The sequence below is a fragment of the Rattus norvegicus genome, chromosome 1 (assembly GCF_036323735.1).
Source record: "Rattus norvegicus strain BN/NHsdMcwi chromosome 1, GRCr8, whole genome shotgun sequence".
Taxonomy (NCBI): Eukaryota; Metazoa; Chordata; class Mammalia; order Rodentia; family Muridae; genus Rattus; species Rattus norvegicus.
This window is the reverse complement of record NC_086019.1, coordinates 95,973,443-95,999,304: the sequence shown is the minus strand read 5'-3', so window position 1 is coordinate 95,999,304 and position 25,862 is coordinate 95,973,443. Positions and strand designations below refer to the sequence as shown.

Here is a 25,862-nt window from a genome sequence, read left to right as displayed (position 1 = left end):
CTCTGCATCTTTTTTAAAATTAACTGCTGCAGATGTGTTAGAAGCAGTGGCTCTCAGAAGAGCTGTGCAGGAGCTGGTGTCTGGGTCATCTTGTCCTAGTCTCACATCTGTCAACAGGGAGGCCTATTCAAGGGATGGGATTGATCAGACAGGGGCAGAGCTGAAGGCACAACCTAAGGCCATTGGCCTCTCTAAGGTCCTGAGGCCTCTGCATGGGCAGGTGAAGACTGTCCCCTGGAAGAATGAGGGCTCTTTTCTGGAGTTGGTCCTGCTAGCACCCCCATCCTACCAATCAGGATGCTGTGACGTGCCCCAACAGCCTTTCTAAAGAAAACCCTTTCCCCTCAGCAAACTTATCTGTAATCCGGGCACTTAAGAGGCTGAGGCAGGAATGGTACATTCCTGTAATCTTGGCAATTTGGAGATAGATACTAGAGGATCAGTTCAAGGTCCTTGTGGCTACATAATTGAAGGCCACGCTGGACTACATAAGACCCTATCTCAAACAAAACTACAGGCTGGAGAGATGGCTCAGCGGGTTAAGAGCACTGACTGCTCTATCAGAGGTCCTGAGTTCAATTCCCAGCAACCACATGGTGGCTCACAACTATCTGGGACCCGATGTCCTCTTCCGGTGTGTCTAACAGCTACAGTGTACTCTTATAAATAAAATAAACAAAACTACAGGTGATTGACTTGTAGTTAAGTGTCGTAGAACACTTGATCCGCAAGCCCAAGGCCCAGAGTTGAGTCCCCAGTGCCAATAAGTAAAGAATTAGCTGGAGAACTAGCTGGAGACAAAACACTGAGTGTGTTCCCATTTGACCTGAGTGCCCAGCACTTCTGTCTACATCAGTGGTGATAAATAGAGCATGGTATACCTCCTCTGGCCTGTACGGGTTGGGGCAATGGCAGAGAAGGTATTTCCTGAGCTGGAGAGCTTGGGGAGGGAGGCCTCAGCCAGCCTGGGAAATGGAGGAGCCATCTGTTCAGGTCCTTAGGAGGCCACATGGGTGAGCAGCATGCCTGAGTAGTCGAGGGGATCAGTGATGCAATTGGCCTTACAATTTTCCCACAGCTCCAAGCGCAGGCAGGCATGTGTTCTTCCTTGGGTACTGCCTGAGTTGGGAATGTGGGCTTAAGGGACAAGAACAGTCTCATGCTCATTTCCCCTGGGGTCAGGTCCTGCTTATAAAGCCAAATTGCATTCAAAGACTTGTGCAGTTCTTGTTCTTGCAGGGGAAACAGCCCCATTTTCCCCATCCTTGGTAAGAGTACAGACAACCATCCTAGAAAGTAAATCAGCTGGCCATTTTAAGAGTGTCCTCAAGCACACCCGTATCACTTTAAGTCACTGCCATTAAGAGTTTCCTACCCACCCAACCCTCCTCACGTGTCAACTTGCCCACACTGCCTTACCCTGCTCCCTCCAACTCCTTGCCCTGTTGCTTTGAAGTCTAAAACTGGGTAGAGACCCCTCTGGGGAGGGGGGTGAAATTACCCTTTCACAAGGGTGCCTTAAGACCATTGGCAAACACATTGAAGTTACATTTCATAACAGCAAAATTAAGTAACAAAATTTTATGGTTGGGGCCACAATATGAGGAACTATGGTTTAAAAAAGGGTCGCAGAATTGTCAAAATTGGGAACCACAGAGTCTTTCTGCCTTTGCTTGCCATTACAAGAGTCAGCACTGCCCGGAATCCTGTATTTGCGTTTGTTACTCCCAATAGAAGGCCCCGGGAGAGCAAAGACTGAATCCTGTTAGAGCCACAGGCCATTGTTAGGCATCTTGTAGCTGATGCTGCTAGGGCCAGTATTTGCTAATTCTAATATAGAGTGAAAAATCAGACCTGATAAGGCTCTCGCGCTGAACCAAAGCGTTGTTCACCATAATTCTATCAGGACTGCTAAGAATTACCATAGGGAGCTTCGCATCAAAATTAAGTGCCGTTTTATATTTGTTTTTAACGAGAGGGCTCACACTGTAGCCCAAGCTGGACTAAGTACTCACTATAGAGCCTAGGCTGGCATCTAACACGCCTGCTTCAGCCTCCCAGTCCTGAGACCACAGGTGTAAGACGCCACGCCCTGCTACCACACTCGTCATTCCTGGAGAGCGCGTGTGCACAACCGTCCCTCAACTGGGGCATGCGCACTGCAGAGTATTTCAACCATCCCAGACGTGCAAATGCAGGCGCTTTCTAATTCACCGAGCTCCGACCTGCGTCCGCACATGCGCACATGCGCTCTCCCTACCCTCTCCGCCCCCGAACGTGCCAGCCTACACGCAGCCAGCCTAGGTGCTGCGCGTGCTCGCGGCCTCCATGCGCGTGGTCTCTTCCGCCGCCCCAGAATGTACGTGCGCATGCCTGGCTCCGCCCCCGCAGGAAGGCGCGCTCCCCCCGCCTTCAGCCCAGTGACTCAGCATCTCAGACAAACTCAGCAGTATAGGAACAGTATAGTATATATCACAAAACTCAAGGGCTTTGCTGAGGCCCTGTGGTAGAGAATTTCGACATTTCCTGGACTTTCTAAACTTGTCTCCACTCTCTGATCCTCCTAGGATCCGGTGCACGGGCTAGGTCATCTTGCTGAAGAAGGCACTTGAGGCTGATTTCGGCAGGCTCTTGTTCGCTTTCTGCACCAGGTTCAGATTGTGGTTAATCTGTGGCTGTGGATCCCAAGAACGGTCTCCAGCTCGCGGACCTGTTGGTTTTTTACTCTGCGGTTTGCATTGCTTGCCAAAAAATCCCTTGGCTGTTGAATTACTCGAGACAGGTCCTTGTTATGTATCCCTGGCTGTCCTGGAATTGGCAATGTAGACCAGAGTGCTGGAATTTAAGGCTGCACCAACGTTCAGTTCCTATCAGGAGTAAGTAGGTGAAACACCCCTAAGATCTTTGGGGGAACTTATGGGTGTACCCACGTGTGGTCATGCAGATCGACAACAGCTCCAGCATTCTAGAAGCCTTGACTACATCTTTTTTTGTTTTTTTATGGTGGGATTTCTCTGTGTAGCCCTGGCTGTCCTCGAACTCAGAGATATGCCTGTATTTGCCTACCCAGTGCTGGAGTTAAAGGCTAGGGACTGACTCCTCAGTTGGACTTTAGCTTTTAAAAAGTAGTAAACAACAGCTCAGAACAGCATAAAAATCCAGGGGAACCCTACCTGTAGGGGTCATTCTCTTGTTTCCCTTAAAACTGAAGCTCATGGCAGAGAAGATGGCTCAACCGGAAAGTCCATCAGTCTTGAGAACATTGATCTCTGACAGTTCGTGGGAACAGGGAGAGGGGACAGAAGGAAAGCCTCACAACCCCTACCAAAAGGGAGTCTGTGGACACTGCTGGGCCAGTCTGAGGACCCCTGGGACAGCAGCAACTAAGACTGACTTTCTTGCTAGTTGAGGTTCAGGGTGGGAGTGTTGTGCGTGCGCGCGCGCGCGCGCTCGGGCATGCACAATTCACAGGGAGGCCCGAGGACAACTTGAGCACTGTTCCTTAGGAATGCTGCCCACCGTTTTATATTTAATTAGACTTATTCATTTGAAGGGGTGTGCCACAGCATGCCTGTGCTCAAAGAACAATTTGTGGGAGCTCATTCTTCTATTTTGTGGATTTCAGGGATTGGATTTCGGTTATCAGCCTTGATCCCAAATACCTTTGACCCATGAGCTATTTTTGTCAGTCCCACTTCTCCCTCCCCCTCTTTTTTGGGATAGGGTCTCTCTATACATTCCTGGCTGTCCTAAAACTCACTCTGTAGACCAGGTTGTCACTGAACTCGCAGAGATCTGCCTGCCCCTACCTCCTGAGTGCTTGGATTAGAGGTGCGTGCCACCACTGCCCTGCTTTTTTTGGGTTCGCCAGCCCCCCCCAATAATATATTTTATTAATTTTTCAGCTTCATTTTTGAGTCAGGGTCTGTTGGTGAGACCTAAAGCTCACCGCTGAGGCCAGACTGGTCATTGAACCCTAGGATCCTGCTGTTTCTAGCTCTCTAGCACTGAGATTGCAAGAAGCCACGTGTGCAGGTTTTTACAAGGGCTCTGGAGAGCAAACATGTCCTCGTGCTTCTGCGGCAAGTGCTTTAAAAACTCTTCTCAGCTCCCGGGTTTTGTTTCTCAGCCATGATGGCCTCAGACTCTTATGTTGCTGATACTGGCCTTGAACTCTCGATCTTCCTGCCTTTCCTCCCCACATGATGGGATTATAGTGCCACCCCAGTGCCTGCCACCCTGGTGCTAGATGTCCAGCATTGTTTTGGAAGCTTAGCAAGTATTAAAAATTACACACATTTCCCCCAGGCCCCACAAACACTTCACTTCACCTAGTCTTCCTCCTTAGACGTCTTCTTCCTTGTTCCTTGGACTTGTGGATGAGAACTCCATTTTTTTTTCTAGGAAGTTGAAGCCTAGACTGGATATCTTGACCTTTCACTCCAAGCAGTCATGGATCCCTCACTCCTTCCGTCCTCTGTGTCCATCTCCTCCTGCCTTGACTGAAGCTGCTTCCTTTAGGACCTGCTTCACTTCACTGTGCTCCTGCTTAACTCTGACCCTTTATACAGTGTGTCAGACAAAGTCCCTGCTTTGTCCGTGTAGACTCTTTCAGTGGCTCCTCATCTCTAAGCAAAAATCAAGATCTTCACAATGATTTGCAAGCCACTGGGTGGATTTCCTTTTCTCCGATGTCACCTCTACGATTTCTTCCCCTCATCGGCTGGCTCCACTCCAGCCACATGTACCTTCCATTTGTGGGACACCTCTGAGTGCTCTTGTCTCAGATTTTACCGTGTCTCTTCCCTTTGATAGACCACTTTCCTTCCAGGTAGCAAACTGGCTCATTTTTGCCCCTTCATGCTTTTACTCAAATGTAATAAAAGCCGATTTTTTTTTTTTTTTGGTTCTTTTTTTCGGAGCTGGGGATCGAACCCAGGGCCTTGCGCTTCCTAGGCAAGCGCTCTACCACTGAGCTAAATCCCCAACCCAGCCAATTATTTTCTTAACCATCTGCTTAAAGGAAATGCTTATTTCCAAAATGTATATATATTTCTGATATGTATATATTTTTAAAATATGTATATATTTTAAAAATTTGTACACATGGGCTGGTAAGATGGCTCAGTGGTTAAGAGCACTGGGTACTCTCCCAGACGTCCTGAGTTCAAATCCCAGCAACCACATGGTGGCTCACAATCATCTGTAATGAGATTCGATGCCCTCTTCTGGTGTGTCTGAAGACAGCTACAGTATACTCATGTATAATAAATAAAGAAATCTTTTTTAAAAAATATATACATATACTTTCATTTTTATTATTATGTGTGTGGTGGACATTTTATTAATTATGTTCACTTTTATTATGTGTGGAGTGGACATACAATTTTATTAGTAGTTTTGTGTGTGAGGTGGATATATAATCTTAGTATTAATTATATGTGTAGGGTGGGTATGTGCATGAAAATGCAAGTGCCGTTGGTATTCAAAGTACCTGCAGCGGGAGTTACAGACAGTTATGAGTGCTGGAGACTCAATTCAGGTCCTCTGCAAGAGAACTATGTTTTCTTAACCACAGATTCATCTCTCATGCCTCATCCAGTTTGCCTCTTCTTAGAAGCACTTGCCAGATCTGAAATCCCATAAATTCTCTTTACTTATTTGGCTCACGTACTCACAACACTTGCCTTAACCCGGAACACTTCCTCTAACCAGGAAGGCGTTCCATAGAGTTCTGCTGAATTGAATACAAGAATGAATGAAAGAAGCAAGCCGACCCGGCAAGAGAAACTCCGCCTCTGCCCTTCAAGTCACTTCCGCGCAGAAGCCAGCTAAGGGACGTTCGCAAGTGGCTACGCTTGTGTTACAGAGAGGCCAGCAGAGGCCCCCAGATCTGCAGCTGCCGGCAAGGTCGTCTAGCGGGCCCAGAGGACAGAGGCGGGCCGGGGCGGGGTCGAGGCGGGCCGGAGGAGGGACTCGGAGGGGCGGGGCCGGACGTCTGCGCCATAAAGCTGGCTGCGCGCACTGGTACTGACTTGCTGCGCGCTGCCGCTCCTCTTTCCTTCCTCTTCCGTGCACGTACTGCTCCGTGTACTTCTCGGGTCCCGCCATGGCTGCGCTCACCCGGAACCCGGAGTTCCAGAAGCTGCTGGAGTGGCACCGGGCGAACTCTGCCAACCTCAAGCTGCGCGAACTTTTTGAGGCAGATCCGGAGCGCTTCAACCACTTCAGGTGCACGCACGGAGCCTGGGCTCCCGGGGACCCCCAGCCGCCCCGCAGGGCCCAGACTGGGGCCGCACTTTGTCCTTGATGCCTCCTTGGAGTGGGTACTTGGGACCCGCGTGCTAGCCAGAGGGCCGAGGCTGCTTAGTCATTAGAAGGAATCGGCTCCTCCTTGGGGACCCCCTCGCCCCCGCCTCTCAGTCTCAGCCATTTGAATAGGGATTTCTAACCACCCGTGAGGAGGAGGAGCCGTTGCTGGCGCGACAGGCACGAGAGAGCTGTCTCCTCCCACCTGTTCCTAGGGGGCTTTGGTCGGGCAGGGTGGGTAGGCTGAGATTTCCTGGGAGCCACGGTGTAAAAATAGAGCGGAGGAGGCACGATGCAGAGGCCAGAGAGACCTGTGAACAACTGCGAAATAGAAGGGAGGGCGGAAGAAATCTTAAACATGATGCATCCCTGCGTGCCTTGTCACTGATGCCGGGAGGAGAGGGACACGGGATGACCACCTGTGGTTCCTCACTCGAAGTCCCTGATACCTCTCCATGGGTGTTCTCTAGTAAGTTTGAGACATGGAGCTTGAAGGGGGAAGCTCTGCGGTTCTGCAGGGTAGCTGCACCTTCCTCCATTTAAGCCATGCTCCTGCCTCAGGATCTGTTTACATCTTGTTTCTGTGGCATGGCTTCCTACACTATACTGGTCAGCCTTTGTGGCCAGCCGGGCACTGTCGCTGGGGTGTGACCAGCAGCTTTTGCATCTTCCTGCAGCTTGAACCTCAACACCAACCATGGACATATTCTGTTGGATTACTCCAAGAACCTTGTGAACAAGGAGGTGTTGCACATGCTGGTGGACCTGGTAATCTTCTGATTGGGGAACTGTGATGTCTGGTTTGGGTGTGAGGGCCTGGGTTTGTTTTGGGTTCTGGGTAGGTCTAGGCGTGGAGAGGTATCCCAGGGATCTCCAGGCCCCACCGTTTGAGCAGAAGGCAGTGGAAAAGGAATCTGGCTATGAAATCTGTCATCCTCACTGGCGGTGGCCGGTGGGGTTGGACTTGCCATGATAGCCAGTGAGGTTGGGACACAAGACCTCAATGGCTTCTCTTCCTAGGCCAAGTCCAGAGGCGTGGAGGCCGCGCGGGACAACATGTTCAGTGGTTTGAAGATCAACTCCACCGAGGTGAGCAGGTCCCCACCCGAGGCCTCTTCCTTCCCTTTGAGCATGAGACCGTTATCAGCATCACCCCGTGTCCTCACCCTTACTCTTAAGCAATGCTTTTGCCTCCTGGAGGTGCTCAAGGCTTTACCGTGGGGGGAGGGGGTTGCAGAGGTTTGGGGCGTGGCTTCTCTGAGACTGGCAGCCTGGACTTGGCGAGCGAATTGGCACAGTTCCTGGTGTCCAGGGAGGGGCACAACCCAGCCTGAAGGGAGGGATTTGCTTAAGACTTGCTGAGACATTTTCTTGGAAAACTTCAGCCTCGATACCCTGGTGGATCCTTGCTGCTTGTATTATTGACGAGAATCCTGTCACCAGAGCCCTTGGTTTCCTTGGCAGTAAATAAGAGGCGAGGGTTGGAAAATCCTGGCCCTGACTTGGTGTGGAAGCCTGCAGGCATAGTAAACATTCTACACTGAGAATTCTCCGTGTTGATTTTTTTTTCTAGAAGTTATTATTTCATTGAATGATCTGAATTCCACCCCACTTTGTTTTTCTGTTTTTTAAATTTTTTTTTGATTCACATCGTGCATCCTAATCCTACTAATTTCCCTGTCCCTTCATATCCGCCCTCTGCCCTTGCACCTCCTCCCAAAAGAAAACAAACAAAAATCAGTGTCTACTTTTTTTTAAAGGTTTATTTACTTATTATATATGAGTACACTGTTGGCTGTCTTCAGACACACCAGAAGAGAGCATCAGATCCCATTACAGATGGTTGTGAGCCACCATGTGGTTGCTGGGATTTGAACTCAGGACCTCTGGAAGAGCAGTGCTCTTAACAGCTGAGCCGTCTCTGCAGCCCACTTTTTTTCTTTTAGTTATGAGTGTGTGGGTGTGTGTACATGAGTACAGGTGCCTACAGAGCTGTCAGGTTCTCCCAGAACTGGAGTTAGAAATGGTTGGGAGCCACCCAGTCTGTGTGTGCACTGGGACTCCAACTCTGCCCTTTTGGAAGGGTTATATGTGCTCTTTTTTGTTTGTTTGTTTGTTCGGTTGGTTGGTTGGTTGGTTTTTGACACAGTTTCTCTGTGTAGCCCTGACTGTCCTGGAATTCACTCAGTAGATCAGGCTGGCCTCGAACTCAGAGAGATCTTCCTGCCTCTGCTTCCTGAGTGCTGGGACTAAAGGCACGCGCCGCTACCTGGCAAGTGTGTGCTCTTACCCGCTGAGCTATCTCTTTACCCTGGGTTTTCTTTTACATGTGAGGAGTCTAAGGCTTAGAGGTCAGGGGTGCAGTTAGAAGCAGCTGATCTTGCACAGCTGGGCTTGTGTGATATAAGGGAGGCCACAGTCAAAGAGGGCTTCCTCTGAGGGGGAAGGGTGTTGTGCATTTGCTTAAGGAATATGGGAAGGAGATATAGGGTAGGTGGGGTGGCCTCGGACCATCCCACACACGGAGATTGAAGTCGGTTTCCTGACCATCTGGGACCTTTATACCTGCTTCCTTCCAAGGCTGCTATTGTCTTTAGCTGCCTGGGCCCTTTTGCCCTCGTGGCCAGGTGAGCTGCTTGGCACCTGTCACAGCAGACGTCTGTTCCGGTTTAGTTTGTGGCAGTTGTGAGGCTGTTTGGTGAGGAAAGCTTTCTGCTGCCTGTCTTGCTTCACATCCTGAGGCCTTGGGACATTTTTAGAAGGTGCCAGAAACAAGAAGCTCTCTTCCTCAGGAGGGCCGAGTTAGTTTATGGCTGACAGAGATTATTACCCATCTCTGGTCTGTGTCGGCGGCACCAGCACGGTACATCGTTCTCTTCAGTCAGGCCTTTCGTGCCTTGGGGTCCCTCCAGCCCTTAGGGGTTGTCTTTAGTTCAGGTCCTGCTGTATCTGCTTCATACAGGGGTCACAGAATGGCTTTCCCTCCCGGGCTCTCTGTACATCTGACAGCGATGTTAGTGGATGCCTAGACTAGCTTGTCCTGTGCAGAGGGCCGATTTATGCTGTATTTACCCCATCTGGGACCACTCGAGCTCTAGGGTCTGTGGTGCTCCTCATTCTCTGACCTTTTCTAGGACCGGGCGGTGCTGCACGTGGCCCTTCGGAACCGGTCCAACAGATCCATCATGATGGACGGCAAAGACGTGATGCCAGAGGTCAACAAGGTGCTGGACAAGATGAAGTCTTTCTGCCAGGTGAGCAAATGCTAGCCTCGATGTGTGTTCCGGAGTCTGACCCTGCTGATCTCCTTAGAGGCAGGACTTAGGACGTGTAGCAGCCTCAGGCAGGGGTGACCTGTGTGGTGGCTGACCCTGCCATCTCTCTGCTGAGAACTGAATTCCCCTCAGCTCTTCTCAGAATGAGCACACTCTCTTCATCCCCCAGGTCTGGACTATAGGTGTGCACCACCATGGCCTGTCACATGCTGGGAGCGAGCGGTGGGTGGGGGTTGTCAAACTTGAGGCTTTATGCAGTAGGAAAGCAAGCTACCAGCTGAGCTACACTTCCCTCCCCACGGTTTATGTGCAGGATAAAGTGTAAAGCTTGTCCCAGGTCCATACTAAAGCACATAACCACACTACACTCAGACCCCCTTGTTTTCCTCCCTCCCTTCTGTCAGTCCATCCTAGCAGGACTGTGTAACCCTGACTAGCCTGGGACTGGCCTATGTAGACCAGACCGACCTCGGACTCACAGAGATCTGCCTGCCTCTGCTTTCCTAGTTCTGGGATTAAAGACCTATTATATCGTGACCTGCCGGCTTCCCACACGATCTATGTATATGGGGTTGGGGGTGGGAGGCAGGATTGGTTGCCTTAGAGACCAGCTAACTTAACCTTCATAAACCTTTGCGTCCTCAGTGTGTATTCCTGGGGTAACCCTGCAAGGGTCGGCTAGCAGATCTTATCAAGTCTGGAGTACAGGGGTGATTCGTGGGCACTGTGGGCGTGTGTGTGTGTGGTGTGGGCGTGTGTGTGTGTGTGTGTGTCTGTATGGGCTAGGCATGCTCAGAGAGTGATCATCTGGTCGGCTGTAAGCGTTCTGGACTTGTGCCTGAAAGCTCCCACGTGTGGCTGGTCAAAGTCGACTTGCCTTGGCCAAGAGCCATTTTCAAACCTGAAAATAAGAGCTTTATCTTAAAGGCCTGGTGACGCCTGCCTATAGGGCTTCCTGGGAAGAGGAAAGCCAGAAACCCCCGGTGGGACTCTGGGTTTCAGAATGTCCCTGATGTTTTGAGTGTGAAGGGCATTCCTGGCTCTGTGTGGCAGAGTAGGAGGCTCTGATCGTGCCTTGTGAGCCCAGGCACGCTGGTTAGTCCCCTCCCGTGCTGTTGCAGGATGACAACGCCTTAAACCTGGCTGTTGGATTGCTGACTCTAGACTGACCAGGTATTTTTAGTTCAAAATGCACAGCTTGGGTGTGGTGGATCATGCCTGTAATCCTAGCACAGGGGACCTGGAGTAGGAAGACTTACCAGTCCTGGGCCAGCCTGGGCTGTGTGGGAGACCCTGTCTCAAAGCAAAAAGCCCAGTGAAAAGGCACACAAAGCAGGAGATCCCAGTGAGGAACCTACTTCCTGTGACCGGTCCTCTCAAAAGTAAACAGTACAGTCAGGCAGAGTGCTGCTGATCCCAGCGGTGGGAAAGCTGAGGCAGGAGAGTCAGAGGTCAGGGCCAGTGAGCCTGGCATGTGACAGGCTAGCACTTGAGAAGTGATAACTGTTTGAAACAATGGATATCCCAGTTACTCTGACCTGATTCTTACTTAAATCCATGTATCAAAATGTCACATGATGGGGCTGGAGAGATGGCTCAGTGGTTAAGAGTGACTACTCTCCCAGAAGTCCTGAGTTCAATTCCCAGCAACCACATGGTGGCTCACAACCATCTGTAATGGGATCCAATGCCTTCTTCTGGTGTATCTGAAGACAGCGACAGTGTACTCACATACATAAAATAAATAAATCTTTTTAAAAAAGAATAATATTAAAAAAAATCTGAGTGGTGGCTTGCATCTATAATGTTAGCACTTGGGAGGCTGAAGCAGAAGGGTTGTCCTGGGTTCAAGGCCATCCTGAGGTTAGGGTTAGAACCTGACTCAAAAAAGCAGACAAGGGGGCTGGAGAGATGGCTCAGTGGTTAAGAGCACTGACTGCTCTTCCAGAGGTCCTGAGTTCAATTCCCAGCAACCACATGGTGGCTCACAACCATCTGTAATGGGATCTGATGCCCTCTTCTGGTGTGTCTGAAGACAGCAACAGTGTACTCATATTTATAATAAATAAATATTTTTTAAAAAAAGCAGACAAAGTTCCACTCACTTTCTCTGGAGGCCTTCCTTATATAACCCATTACAGTAGCAGACAGAGGCATAGGGTCAACTAAGCCAGATGCCTGTATACACAGCATGTTTCCTTTCACGCACCTCTGAAGTACCATCTCACATTTGAAGATGAGGTGTAGAGACACCTGGCCACCCTGCCCTCATCTCCTTCCTGAGTGCCAGAAATGTAGGCGGCAGGCAGCACCATGCCTAGCTGGTTCATGCAGTTCTATAATTCAGCAAACAGGACATGGCTTGACAGTCCATTCTCACGGCTTGGGAATGAGTCTTTAAGGCCCTTGGCTTCCTGAAACTCATTTTTTTTTCCTGGTAAAATATAGCCTGTGCCTACAACTGCCTGGTTTTCTCAGCCTCCTACTATCCGTGGAAATATGGATGTCTAAAGGTCTCTATCTAGTATGTCTGCTTTGCTTAGCTTCGTTGGGTTCAAGAAGATACAGTTTCAGACACTGGTTCTTATAAAAGCTTAATGCATCTTAAAAGACTCCATAAGAAGCTTACGTGGGGCTGTCAGACAGTAGCTGCATGCACGGATTCCTTCACTGTGAGAGCAGTGTGTGTGCGTGTGTGTGTGTGTGTGTGTGTGTGTGTGTGTGTGTGTGTCTATAAACCTGATATTCTCACATGTATTTATTTGTACTCCAAATACACGTGCCACAGTGCATGTGAAGGTCAGAGTACAGCTCGTGGGAATCCGTTCTCATGCACCATGTGATTCCCAGGGAACGAACTCAGGAGGTCAGGCTTGGTTGGTGGCAAGCGCTCAACACCGTTCATGTCACTGGTCCAAGATAAACTCCTTTGTGGTTTTGCTTCTGAGCCCACTGAGATGGGACAATGATGCCACTTGGGAACCTCCTTGTGTTTGACTGAACATTTGTGTATATCTACCTTACCTCTCTGAAGATTTTGGCTTCAAATATTTTTTTTTTCTTGGTTTTTTTGAGACAGGGTTTCTCTCTGTAGCCCTGGTTATTCTGGAACCCACTTTGTAGACCAAGCTGGCCTGGAACTCACAGAGATCTGACTGTCTCTGCCTCCTGAGTGCTGGGATTACAGGTGTACACTTTAAACCTGGCCTACGAAATGCCCTACAATTTGCAGCAATATTTCCTGCCTTTCCTTTTTTTTTATTCTTCTCATATATTACATTCTGTCTGCACTGCCCCTCTCTCCTCTCCCCTAGTCTATTCTGGACACCTCCCCTCTCCCCCAGACCCACCTTTCCTCCTCTGCCTCCCCTCAGAAAAGAGCATCCTCCCAGGGACATCAGCCAAACATAGTACAGCAGGCTATACTATGACTGGGAACATACCCTCCTATCAAGGCCGGACAAGGGGGCTGGAGAGACAGCTCAGAGGTTAAGAGCACTGGCTGCTCTTCCAGAGGTCCTGAGTTCAATTCCCAGCACCCACATGGTGACTCACAACCATTTGTAATGGGATCTGATGCCCTCTTCTGGTGTGTCTGACGACAGCTACAGTGTGGTGCTCATATGCAGTAAATAAATAAATCTTAAAAATAAAGGCTAAGGCATCCCCGTAGGTAAAGGTCCCCAGAGTATTCCCACCATTTCTTTAAACCCATGCCAGCAGCCTCCTCAGGGGTGTCTAATCGGTTTTAGGGTTTCACTTACTCTTAAAGCTTCTGTCAGTTTGTTTAGAGGCACAGTGGTCCTAGCCTCATGACAGTCCAGCCTCCCACGTGGTGTAAGCTACCACGGACACAGTTTGTTTATCTTATTTATGTGTTAACATACAGTGCCCCCTGAGGCGAGTAGAGGGTGTAAATTTCCTGGGGCTGGAGCTACGGATGGTGGTGAGCTGCCATGTGGATGCCGGCAGTTGGACCAGGGTCCTCTGCAAGAGCAGCCGATGCTTTCAACTGCTGAGCCCTCCTCTCCAGCTCCTTGTTGAGGTATTTCACTAGGACCCTGTCCTGAGACTTGCACCGTTCTCCATCATCGTAGGAATCGCACCAGAACTCAGCTTGCAGCAACAGCTGTTTCACATGGCATGTCTGGGTCAGAAGCCAGGGAGCAGTTCTACCTGTGTTGTTCTTGTTTTTGTCCAGGGGGCTCTGTGCTTAACAGTGTAGTCAGAGTGTTGGCCCCTGTTGAGGTTCTCTGAAGGTATCAGTTCTGGAAGATTCTCCCTGAATGTCAAGTTGGCGCTGCCTGTTGGAAGGAAACCTCAGTTCATTTCCACGTGGGCTGAGTGTCCTGACAGCATGGTGGCTGGACTTGTTTGAAGAGAGAGATCAGAGGGCTGGAGAGATGCTGCTTCGGTGGTTAAGAGAGCTAGCTGCTCTTGCTGAGAACCCGGATTCAGTTCCCAGCACCCACATGGCAACTCACAACCCTCTGTGACTACAGCTCTGGGGCACCTGATGCCCTCTTCTGGCCTCCACAGGCATAGTACACATGTGGTACACAGATGTGCATCCATGCAGGCCAAACAGTCATGCACAATAATAAAAGTACATCGATCAGGGGAGGGAGGTCATAGAGCAAAGCAGAGGTTGTGTGACCAAGCTTCCCGTTCACGTTAGGTCATCATTACAGCACCGTTGTAGGGACACAAGCCAGCACTATTTTTTTTTTTTTTTAAAGATTTATTTATTTATTTAATATGATGACACTGTCGCTGTCTTCAGACACACCAGAAGAGGGCATCAGATCTCATTACAGATGGTTGTGAGCCACCATGTGGTTGCTGGGAATTGAACTCAGGACCTCTGGAAGATCAGTCAGTGCTCTTAACCACTGAGCCATCTCTCCAGCCCCACAAGCCAGCACTATTAAGCACAGTGGGAGTGTGCTACACGGGGGTGTGTGCCAAGAAGGCAAGAATCATTTGGAAGCAGCTGCACCTACTAGCATACATTATGATCTCAGCAATGAGGAGGCTGAAGCAGGGAATTGCCAGTACGTGGTCAGCCTGGACTATATACATAAGATTCTGTCTTGGACCCTAATGGCTGTGGATTAAGCTCAGTGGTAGAGTACTTGCCGAGTGTGTGCAAGGCCCAGGATTTGACCCACATTTATTTGGATGTCTATGTAGAGGCTGTCGGCTTGTCTCCCATCAAGACCCGTCAAAAGAGTTGGTCTCTGGCCAAGTGTCACTGTGAGACCACTGTGAGTTCCACTTTGGCAGTGAGGACCTAACAGGCCATCTGGTCAGGAATGCTTTCAGACACAGAATGGTTCACAACACGCATGCTTTTGGTCTTTGAGTAAGCGGGTTTATTAAGTATGTAGCAAGCGAAAGTTAAGAACAGCAGATAACAGAACGTCATGGAATCGGATGCTGTAAGCACCTGCAGAGCGGCTGGAGTGGGCCAGTTGGCTGAACAAGCAAAAGCAATGTTACCAATGCAGGCGCTTAGGACACCCAGCAGAAATGACAGAAGCCCTGCAGAAGCAGTTATGGTACAGTGGCTGGGTGCGAGAGGATCAGAACATTTCAGCCTTCTGTCCGTGTGTGTGAGTGCTTGTGGGCACATCTGTGCACCAGATGTGTGTGTGGTGCTGATGGAGCTCAGAAAACATCATCAGATCCTGGGATCCAGAGTTTCGGGTGTTGCGGACTGCCACACGGGTTCTGGAAACTGAACCGGGCCCCTCTGGAAGAGCAACCCTTGCTCTTAACAACTGAGCTGTCTCTCCAGCCCTGTACAAGCATTTTTATGCCATGAGATAAACAGGGGAGGGGCCATCCTTTCTGTCACAGGAAGCCAGCCTGCCTTGGGACAGGGAGTTTTTGGAGGCCATTTGAAATAAACCTTGGGGAGTCTGGAGCAAGAAAGCCGTTTCTCTTGGAGCCTGTTTAAACAGTGTGCAGCACACTGCCAGGAGAACATGTCACAGAATGTGACAGGGATCTGGCTCTGTGACCTCCAGAGGCTCCTGACAGGGCCTAGCAGTTGTCATATAGGTAAAGACACAACACAGGAGGGGTGACATTTTGAGCTGTGCATTTGGGTTAATCACATCTGGTTCTGTGACAGCGGGTCCGGAGTGGTGACTGGAAAGGGTACACCGGCAAAGCTATCACGGACATCATCAACATCGGCATTGGAGGCTCCGACCTGGTAAGGAGCGCCCAGCTCACCTTGGAATGGGGTGAAGATTGGGAACGGTCTCTCCCTAGACCCTTGCCCTCTCTTCCTGCAGGGACCCCTCATGGTGACTGAAGCTCTCAAGCCTTACTCTAAAGGAGGTCCCAGAGTCTGGTTTGTCTCCAACATTGATGGGACCCACATTGCCAAAACATTGGCCAACCTGAACCCTGAGTCTTCCCTCTTTATAATCGCCTCCAAGGTACGGCAGTGGGGGTGGGAAGGATGGGTGGATTGCCCTGGGCAATGGAGTCTCAGAAAGGATGCTGAGTGAATGGCGCTTTGTGGATCTGGTTAGCACAGCTGCCCTCAGATGGTTTCCATGTCTGGCAGCAAACGAGGTTTACCTCATAAAACACTGAAGCTGTTCAGTCTGGATTCTTGTCACAGGGCATACCCACTTACTTTATGTGATCTTTGCCTGCATGTGTGTGACCTCAGGGTGACACACAAACTCGACCAGTACTTGACACTGGACCACACGGCCAGCCTTTATACTGAGGCTCTCTTGGTTATTCGGCAAGCCTTGAATTCACACTGGAGTCCACTTTTAATATTCCTGCCTCAGCTGCTCAAGTACATTACAGACAGGTCCTTGTCACCAACATGTGTCTGAAACTACCTCACCCTACCACAGCCCCCTTACCCCCACCTCCCTTCCCTAGTTGTGACAGTTTGTGTAGCCTTGGTTGTCTTAGAACTCAGAGGTCTGCCTTGCCTCTGCCTCCCTAAGTACTGGGTTACTCACTCTTTCTTTCTCTCTTTCTTTCTCTCTTTCTTCCTTCCTTTCTTTCTTTCTTTCTTTCTTTCTTGATTTATTTTATGTGTATGAGTGCTACATCTGTGTGTACACCTACACACCAGAAGAGGGCAAGTTACAGATGGTTGTGAGCCTCATGTGGTTGCTGGGAATTGAACTCAGGACCTCTGGAAGAGCAGTCAGTGCTCTTAGCCCCTGAGCCCCGATATTTTTTTCTTAACAGATTGTCTATTCCCTTCTCTCTCCCTCAGTTTTTTTCCCCACCCTCCCTTTTCAGGGTTTTGAGGCAGGGTCTTTACTAGCTGCATGTGGTCTCTTTCAGCCCCCTGAGCCCTGGGGTTGCAGACTTGTACCACCACACCTGACATGTTCATGCCTTTCTGATTTCAGAGCCTTGCCTTGATAACATAAGGTTTATTTATTATCCTGTATACCTCATGTACCCTAATTCACACAAAATAATAAAACGTCCACCTGAGGGTCGGTAAGATGGCTCAGAGCAGGTAAAGGGGCTTCGCCATTACGCCGGATGACTTGATTCTGGGTCCCATGTGGTAGGACAGAAATATTCCCCGAAAGTTGTCTCCTCATCCCCACCACATGTGCTGTGGCACTCTCATGCCTGTACACACACACACACACACACACACACACACACACACACACACACATGCTGAATAAGTGTAATAAACTTGAAAAGTAGAATTTCCCTCTGAATTGTGAGATCCAGCCGAGGCTGGACTAGAGAAAGCTGAGGTATACTCAGCTCGTCCCTGGGAGATGCAGTGGGGCCCTTCCATGCATAGATGTAATAAGAGGGTGCTGTTAGATGCACTGCTGTGACGTCTGCTTGTAGATGCCTGTAGTGAGTGTTGCTATATGCTAACCAGTAGCCAGTGTGGCCTCTGCTGCCCACCGTGGACTGTACTGACTGCCACATGTTCCGTTACAGACCTTCACCACCCAGGAGACCATCACCAACGCAGAGACTGCCAAAGAGTGGTTTCTCCAAGCTGCGAAGGATGTGAGTGGGTGGGGCCAATGATGTTAGTGGGTGGTGCCAATGATGTGGGTGGGGCCAAGGATATGAGTGGGTGGGGTCTCCTGGAGGTGGTGGGGAATCTGAGTTCTCCCACTGACAAGTTTGGTAGGAGATGCAGTGCATGTCCTGTGTTCCTTCCCCCTCCCTCAGTAGCCCTTTTTGCTGAGGTATAAACAGGAGGAGGCCTTTCTGGCTTCCTTTCGTCAGAGCTTTGGCATTAGCAGAACCTGTTCTCACTGCCTAAGAGCCCTTTGTTTCTTCCATTCATTCTCAATAGTTTCCATATTGTGACTGAGGATCCTTTCTTTAAGTCCCTTGGCCTTTGGGTCATCTTTGCTCCCGGGAGCCACACCCACTTACACTGGGTGTCATTTTACTCTTTGGCCATGTGTGCCTTTGAGGGGGGATGGGCAGGCTCTATTGTGGCCCTTATATACCTTTTTTTTGGTTTGTGACAGGGTCTTGGCTATGTTGTCCAGGCTGGTCTTGAGCTCATGGCAACCCTCCAGCCTCAGTCTCCGTGGTGTTAGGATTATAGTCCTGGGCCACCATCTTCCTGCCCTCTTGACCTTGACCTTTTGTGGGTTCCTCTAATAGCCTCAGGGCCAAAGAGAGAGAATAGTTAGTCCTGTGTGGAATCTGGTTTTCTCCAGTGATGGGGGATCCCCACCCTTAGTGGTATAACCTGCTTCTGTCTCTTGTAGCCGTCTGCAGTTGCAAAGCACTTTGTTGCCCTGTCTACGAACACGGTAAGTGCTTGTTCTACATGCCCTCATGGGAAAGCCTGGGCCGTGAGAAAATCTCTGTCTCTCAGAATCCGCCAAGCTCAGGTGTCTGGTTCCGGGCAGCATCATGGCTGGGCTGCTCATGTAGAAGGCTCACTGAAAGCCAATTGACCTTTCCTACCGTCTCCGTTCAGCCTCTGTGATCCTGAGGAAGGACAGGCAGTCAGTGGGATAAAGTCCTCACCTACCTCCCAGGCCAGACCGATGCATGAGTCTCCCTAGTCTTCCGCACCCTGCCCACATAAGATGTGCAGAAATCTCGTTCCTCCCTAAAGCTGTTAGGCCTGGTAAAAGATTATGCTTTTTCTTGTTACTGTTGTTTTGGTTTTCTTTCCTTTTTTCTTTTTTGAGATGGCTTTTCCGTATAACCCTGGCTCTCATGGAACTTCTTTCTCTATAAACTATGCTGGCCTCAGACTCACAGAAATCCACCTGCCTCTGCCTCCGAATGCTGGGATTAAAGGCCACTACTGATCAGCTTTTTTTTTTTTTTTTAAGATTTATTTATTTTACTTTATGTGTATGTTCTGCATGTATGTCTGCATACCACATGCATGTCAGGTACCCACAGAGGTCAGAAGAAAGCATTAGATCCTCAAACTCACAGAGGGCCACCCACATTTGCCTCCTAAGTGCTGGGATTAAGGCATTTGCCACATTGCCGTGGCTTTTTTCTTGTAATTATTTATTTTTATTTTATGTGTTGGGGTGGGTAGGTATGGGCGTGCGTGAGTGCGGATGCCCTCGGAGGCCAGAAGAGGGCGCAGGATCCCCTGGAACTGGAGTTACAGTTGTTTCTGGGCTGCCTGGTGTCTGTGCAGGAGCTCAGGCAGGGCCGGCTCTTACCTGCCGCGTCATCCCTCCAGCACTCCCAGATTTGTTTGGCTAAAAGGACAATGCGAGGTGACAATAATGGTGTCAGAGCCCAGATCATGTCTGCCGTCTCACAGTTGGCCTGGCCTTGAGCCTGTATGAGGTGGGGGACGCTCAGCATGGCCCCGCAGGTCAGAGTGAGGTCTGCTCTAGGAAGCCCAGCCCCCGTGGGCTCGAGCACAGCTATGTGGTGGTTCTGTGCCAGGCAGAGCTGGGAACCACCGACACCTCGGTCCTTCTGAACACCCTTTGCCTCCCTTCTTCCCGCCTCAACCTCCAATGCCAGATATCATGGGGCTGCTACTCTGTGTCTTCTCTGCCTTCTGCCAGCAGAGCTCATTCTGTCAGTGGGCATCTCCACTGAGGATAGGTACGGGGCGTTTGGCTTGGCCTGCTGAGGGCCTGGACACTGAGAACAAGAACTGTCCCCTTAGGGATCTCTCGGGTGGCCTCATCCTCAGGAGGGGGGCTGGGTAGTGATCCAGGTTTTGTTTCTGGCCTGGGGAATGGCCTCTGGGTTTGAGTGCCATATGCTGAGGACAGGGTGTGCGGTTGGTCTACATCTCCGGTTCTTACACACCAGGTTCTGTAGCCTCAGGACCGACCCCTGGTGTGTCGGAGGGGAGCTAGCTTGGTGTGCACTTCTGAGTGAGCAATCTGGGGTGTTACCCTCTACTCAGAGCCTGCTCCCTGGGGTTGGAAGGAAGGTGGGGTCCCGAGCTCGTCGTTCCTTCCTCCCTGCAGCTCCTCCAACCTGACAGATATTCCCTCACCTCTCTTCCTTTGTATATTCCAGGACAAAGTGAAGGAGTTTGGAATTGACCCTAAAAACATGTTCGAGTTCTGGGATGTAAGTACGGGCACTTTGTGCTGTGTGCTTGGTGTGTCCTTTGCCGCGTCTTGGCCGCTGAGCCAACAGGAGGGGCCTATGAGGTCAGGTCAGCATTTATTGGGCACTTGCTGCATGTCCGTCTCCCTTTCGGAAAGTCAGAGAGACCCTCAGGGAGGGCTCATTCTGTGGGCAAGTTCCTAGTTTACAAGGAGAAGCGATATTCCCCTGGGTGCCTTCCAGCTGTACCCACTGTGAGGTAACCGGAGCCACCCTGCTCTCTCGATTAGCTGAGGCGAGTTATTCTCAGGCCTGACCTTTCTCCAGGCTGCAGCCCCAGTTTGTAAAGGCCAAAGGGCAGGGTAAGGCAGGTCCTGGACCTGGTAGGCTGAGAAGAAACCTCAGGGACAGCTGGAGGGGGTGGGGGGCAGGGAGGAGGCAGTAGACCTGGAGTCTCAGCAGCTTGCACAGCAAACCCCACTTTGGAGGCCTGTGTGCAGGTCACCCTGTAGGTGACAGTCCTGTGGACTTGGGCCAGGCTTGACTAGGAACTGGCCTCGCTGCTGTGAGGAAGGGCTATGAAGACTAAGTGCAGGGCTGCTGTGTGGGTGTGGTGCGTGTCCTGTGAGGGCAGTGGCTGTGGCTGGGCAGAGGAGGGTTCTCTGTGAAATATCTGGGGTACACTTAAGAAGGTGGGCATTCTCCCCTTTTAAAGGAGTTTTGAAACAAGGCTCTCCATGTTTGCCCAAGCTAACCTATAGCTTACAGTGTAGCACAGACTGGTCTTGAACTTGTGATTCTCTTGCCTTGGCTTCCCAAGTACTAGATTACAGGTGTGACCGCCACAGTTGTCTAATCTGTAGGAGAGAATGGTGCCCCGCCGCCCTGTGCCGTCTGCTGTGTCTGAGTTAACTCCTTTGTAGGTGGACCAGTTGTTACCATCCTTGGCACACATCCTGTGGTTCAGACGAGAAATCCCTGGTGGGAAACTGTGGCTTCTAACAGTTGTTCCTGCATGGTAAAGGAGGCGGGACTTTGCCCTTCCTCCCTAAGCTTTGGCACCTGAGCAAATGGTGGTAGGAGAGAAGCAGGTGTTCCCTGCTAGCCAGGGAGCCCAACAAAGTGGGACGTCCTTTGTAACTGTCCAGTATACAGAAAAATTGATGGGATGTGACAGAGACATTTGAGTCTTGAGGGCAGGGACAAAGAGTGATATTTAGGTACACGTAGCAGGAATTCGGGGCTGGCAGTGCTGGCAGTGGAGACGTTGTGGGTCAGGCCACAGAGAACAGCATGAGAAGGGGTGTGGATAGAGGTGGTGATGTCTGTGGAGCCCAGGAGCAGGGCTGGGGGAAGGGCCAGTCCTCAAGTCTGGTCCAGTAAGGTATGTGTGAGTGCTGCAGTCTGACTTGACATGGCCTGGTGTGTCTGGTGACTGGGCCCAGCACAGGTACGCTGCTGAGCTTAGAGTCTCTCGGGAACAGCCTGAGTCCAACATCACAAAACTGGTTTTGGCGTCTGAGACTGACATTCGAAAGTTTATCTTTCCTCAGGTATGTCTATGATGGAGTCTCTGAGGTGTGTGCAGTCATGGCTGAGGTCTCAGGAGCTAGAATCCGGTCTGAAAAGGAGCGAGGATGTATGCGCCAGTGGGATGAGGAGAGTCCAGCTGTGACATAAGCTAGTCATGCCATCTCTGTACTCTCAGGAGCTTGAGACAGGATCACAAGTTGAAGGCCAGCTTGGGCTACATAGTGGGTTCTGGGCTAGCCAGAGCTATGTAGTAAGATCTTGTTTTTAAACAACCAAAAAACAATGGGTCTAGCAATCGAGGTCTGAAGACATGTGAAAAGACATGACCTGGCCATGGAGGAAGAGGCTGGGTGGTCTCAAATGTGCCCATATTGGGGTCTCTAGTAGCTTCTGCAAAGGGAGGATTGGATAGTAGTGAGCTGACTGCTCGGATGAGGTGACCCCAGGCCTCAATGCCCTTGCCAGCTCTTCCGAGGTGTCCCAGGCTGCTCTCTGTCATCAGGTGTGTAGGGTGCGGTTGTGAGGAGGGCAGGAGTAGACAGGTCATTAAGAGGTGAGGCCTGGGGCAGGGATAGGTCGAACACAGGCAGGGACACTTGCGGTACTACGTCATTACGTGCAGTTCAAGAGGTTTATGAAACTTAAGGGTTGGGAGACCATGGTCTTCAGAGAGAACATGATAGCCAAGGCCCAAGTCACACTCGGGAAGCAGGAAACCCTGAGATTTGGCACATGGTAGACTCTGCTCTGATGTGGTGTAATGGCTAAGGTCTCCGGTGCTGGGATCAGATAAAAGTGAGTGGCTGGGTTTACCTCTGGAACAGAGTAGCCAGGCCAGGCACATGTAAGAAGGCAAGCATGGCAAGCAGATGCTGCAGGGAGGGAGACAGAGCTCCTTGGCTTGGTCCAGCTCCCAGCATCACAGGAAATGGGAGGGGACAAGTGGAGCTAAGCCTCACCAATAGGGACTGAAGTGCTGTGATTGAAACCAGGCCAAAACCGTGTGGTCAGGTGCTGAACGGTTCTGGTAGTGCACAGGTAGTTGATGATTTGGGATCTCAGGCCTGGTGGGAGTCGAGGGATGGAGAGTGGCATCCGTCCAGAGAGCACTGAAGCCAGGTCCTAAGCAGCGTGTGCGGTAAAGCTAACAGAGGAGGTGGCTTCCTGGTCTTCTAGGTGAGGTACAGTAGAGGCTGCTGAGGTTAAACCCAACCTCGAACCTCAAGTCTGCCGGATTTGGCTAAGCACAGTGACCGCGTCTGTGGAGCCAGTAGAGAGATTGGTTGATGTGAGACACTGCCGTTAGTCAGTGAATCCTCTCCTGGGTCAGTCTGGCTGAGCAAAGTAGGCAGAGCCAATCTGTCAGGTGAGGCCTCAGAGCCAAAGAAGAGCGGATCTTTGAGGCTGTGTGAGGAAATGAAGGTGAGTGGAACGCACGTCTGAGAGGAGAACTAGGGGCGTGAGGTGGGGCATGAGTGGGTGTCTCTGCGTTTTCCAGTTATGGTCATGCCCAGTGTGTGAAGAAACTTCACCTGGTAAAGTTGAAGTGTGGCCAGGCACGGGAACGTGGAGGCCAATTTCTTGGGTAAGGCCTTCGGAACCTTTCCCTGACACGAGGTTGGCTTTTTGGGAGTGTCAATCTGGAGCGAGATTAGCAGGTTGGTAGATAAGTTTGTTCGTGAGGGTCCGTGGAGACCCGAGTTCACAAAACTGGCTGTGCTGGTGAGATATGAAGTCGTAGTCAAACCTGGGGAAGAAAATGCATTAGGTCAGCTCGGTGGAGCTGGCCTGTCAGGTGGATGGAGTATGCATTCAGGGCCAGGTACACATGAAGAACTGAAAGCCCAGGATCACAGAACAGGTACAGTAGGGCTAGCCCGTGTGGTGTGTGGTCGGTGAGCTGAGGCATGTTTTTCTGGCCTTCTGGGTATGGTCTGGAACCATGGTCAACATCGTGTGCGACACCCCTGACTCACCAAGGACGTGCAGAGGATCCAGGTACAGAGTGTATCTGTAGGCTAGAACTCGCTTTGTAGACCAGACTGGCTGCGAGCTCAGAGATCTGCCTGCCCCTGCCTCCCAAGTGCTGCGATTAAAGGTGCGTTCTGTGTCACCCAGCCTGTCGGATACAGTTTAAATGTGAGGACTGGAGGTGAGTTCCTTTAGGTGGAACTGACTTATCATCAGATCTGCTCTGAGAGGCCAGCATCAGAAGTAGACAGTTGATCTGCCAGGTTTAGGCCACTGAGGCCTGAGGCGTTGAACACAGGTAGGTGTTGGATTCAGTCAAAGGTAGGAGTTGCCTCTGGGTCTTGATGGCGGTAGAGCCTGAAGAAGAGTGGTCAAGGTCAAGGTAATTTGAGAAGCCAGGGCCATGCTGAGGTAAGGTCACCTGCCAGGTATGCTCTGGAGAGACACGCTCAAATACTGTTAGGTAAAGCTTGTGGTCTGAGGAACTTAGGGTCCAGCATAGATGGGTGGACCTGGTCTTCCAGATGCGGATTGAGCTAAGATCAAACACAGGCAGACAGAACTGGCCTGGGAGGTGAGGGCGGGAGAACCAAGGTCAAACTAAGAGGAAGGACATTTGTCTCACTGTGCAACATCAGAAGGCGCCATCATGGAACACAGGTGGGCAAGCTGGCCCAGCATTGCCTCTGTGAGCATTCACAGGTGCTCTGCCAGATGTAGTCTTGAGGAGAAGTTCAAGTTGAACGTGGGTAGGTAGGGTTGAGTTGGTAACAGGATTCCAGCAAAGATAAGGATGTACCTGGATCTTTGTGGAGAAGCTGGAGGAGCCGTGGCTAAATTCAAGTGGGTCGGAGTGACATCTTCAATCAGACATAGAGCACTTTCCCTAAAATAGACAAGTACTGTTGGTCTGTCAGACTATTTGCACACCGTAATGTAAGCATGCATACATATATAGATAGACTCCTCCAAGCAAGGACTTTGGAGCTAGAGGTAAACACCTGGGATTATTCAGTCTGTGGAGCTTGGCTCTGGATGGGTTGTGTCATCTTTGAGGTAAGGTCCAAGTGTGCCTGAGTAAGTCTCTCAGTAGAAGCACATGTCAGGTAGGTCAGGTGGACTGCACATTTTGGGACGGTGCTGTTAACTGGCGAAGTCCAGGCTCGATGCTGGTGCTGTGGTTGAGCCAGGATTGGTGGTGCTGGAACGAGAAGCTCTGCTAGACTTGTTGGGAGACCACTGAAGTCACAACAAAGTGCATAGAGCTGGGTCCCCGCCAAGGTTAAGGAGTCTCAACTTACTCTTAGGGAGACGGACCTGCGACAGTTGGCTTAGGTAGAGGGTCGAGATTGTTCAGCAGCACTGGCTATATCCATGGAGCTGGCTACAGGTAGGTGGGGCCAGGCCTCCCAGGTGAAGCTGTGGTAATTGATCCATGCTGCTGTTTACCTAGCCTTCCCTGTCAATCTTTGGATCCAAGAAGAGGTGTCCTTATCACCTGGGCTTAGACACAGAAGTACCTTAGACTCATTAAGTGAAATGTGTCGGGCACCCTAGCCCGGGAATACGTTTGTGGCTGGCCAGACCTGAGGGGTTGGTCAGACGTAGTTGTGTAAGAGAACCATAATGGGGCTGGTGAGATGGGTCAGCAGGTTCAGATATCCAGTGACCTGAACTGCACCCCATGTGGTGGGGAGAGAATAATGGGACCTCCGTATACACACACAGACACACCAGTCAGTAAACAAAACCATAAGGCATCAAGGCAGATACTTCTTTTTTTTTTTTTTTCTTTTCTTTTTTTCGGAGCTGGGGACCGAACCCAGGGCCTTGCGCTTGCTAGGAGGCAGATACTTCTAACCCTAATACTCAGGAGGCTAGACAGGAAGATCAAGTGTTTGAGGCCCACCTTGGCTACACAATGAGACCTTGACACAAAACACAGGGAGGGAAGAAAGGTGGGCGGGCAGGTGAAACAACAGTTACGGCAATGTGTGTGTCTGGGTCAACCTGGAGGTCAGAGGTCAGATAGAGGAGGTGGGATGCTCTAAGCCAGTCCACTACCTGTCCTCACCAGGTAAGGCTTGGGGCTGTTGGCAGAGACCTGGGGATCTGTAGCCCCCTAGCCTGAGTCTTTCCCTAGTCTGCAGTCGCTAGTGTGTGGTCTTTGGCCTCACTTTCTCTTTAGTGTATAGTCTGAGTCGCCCTAGGGATACTCATGGTACAGTATGAGGG

The 25,862-nt window shown here is 50.6% G+C and overlaps 1 protein-coding gene across 3 annotated transcripts in view; it reads left to right on the top strand.

The window, feature by feature from the left end:
- The first annotated feature begins 2,372 nt into the window (after nt 1–2,372).
- The window catches only part of Gpi (glucose-6-phosphate isomerase), a 31,544-nt gene continuing 8,054 nt past the window's right edge, over nt 2,373–25,862 (top strand). Inside the window, exons 1-10 of one of the 3 annotated variants that reach the window (XM_063283691.1) lie at nt 2,373–2,876; nt 5,716–6,231; nt 6,987–7,077; nt 7,330–7,398; nt 9,444–9,563; nt 15,724–15,807; nt 15,890–16,036; nt 17,547–17,618; nt 18,341–18,385; nt 20,091–20,144. In XM_063283691.1, the coding sequence (XP_063139761.1) occupies nt 6,110–6,231; nt 6,987–7,077; nt 7,330–7,398; nt 9,444–9,563; nt 15,724–15,807; nt 15,890–16,036; nt 17,547–17,618; nt 18,341–18,385; nt 20,091–20,144 (804 nt within the window). In that variant the 5' untranslated portion in view covers nt 2,373–2,876; nt 5,716–6,109. 3 annotated transcript variants of the gene reach the window in all.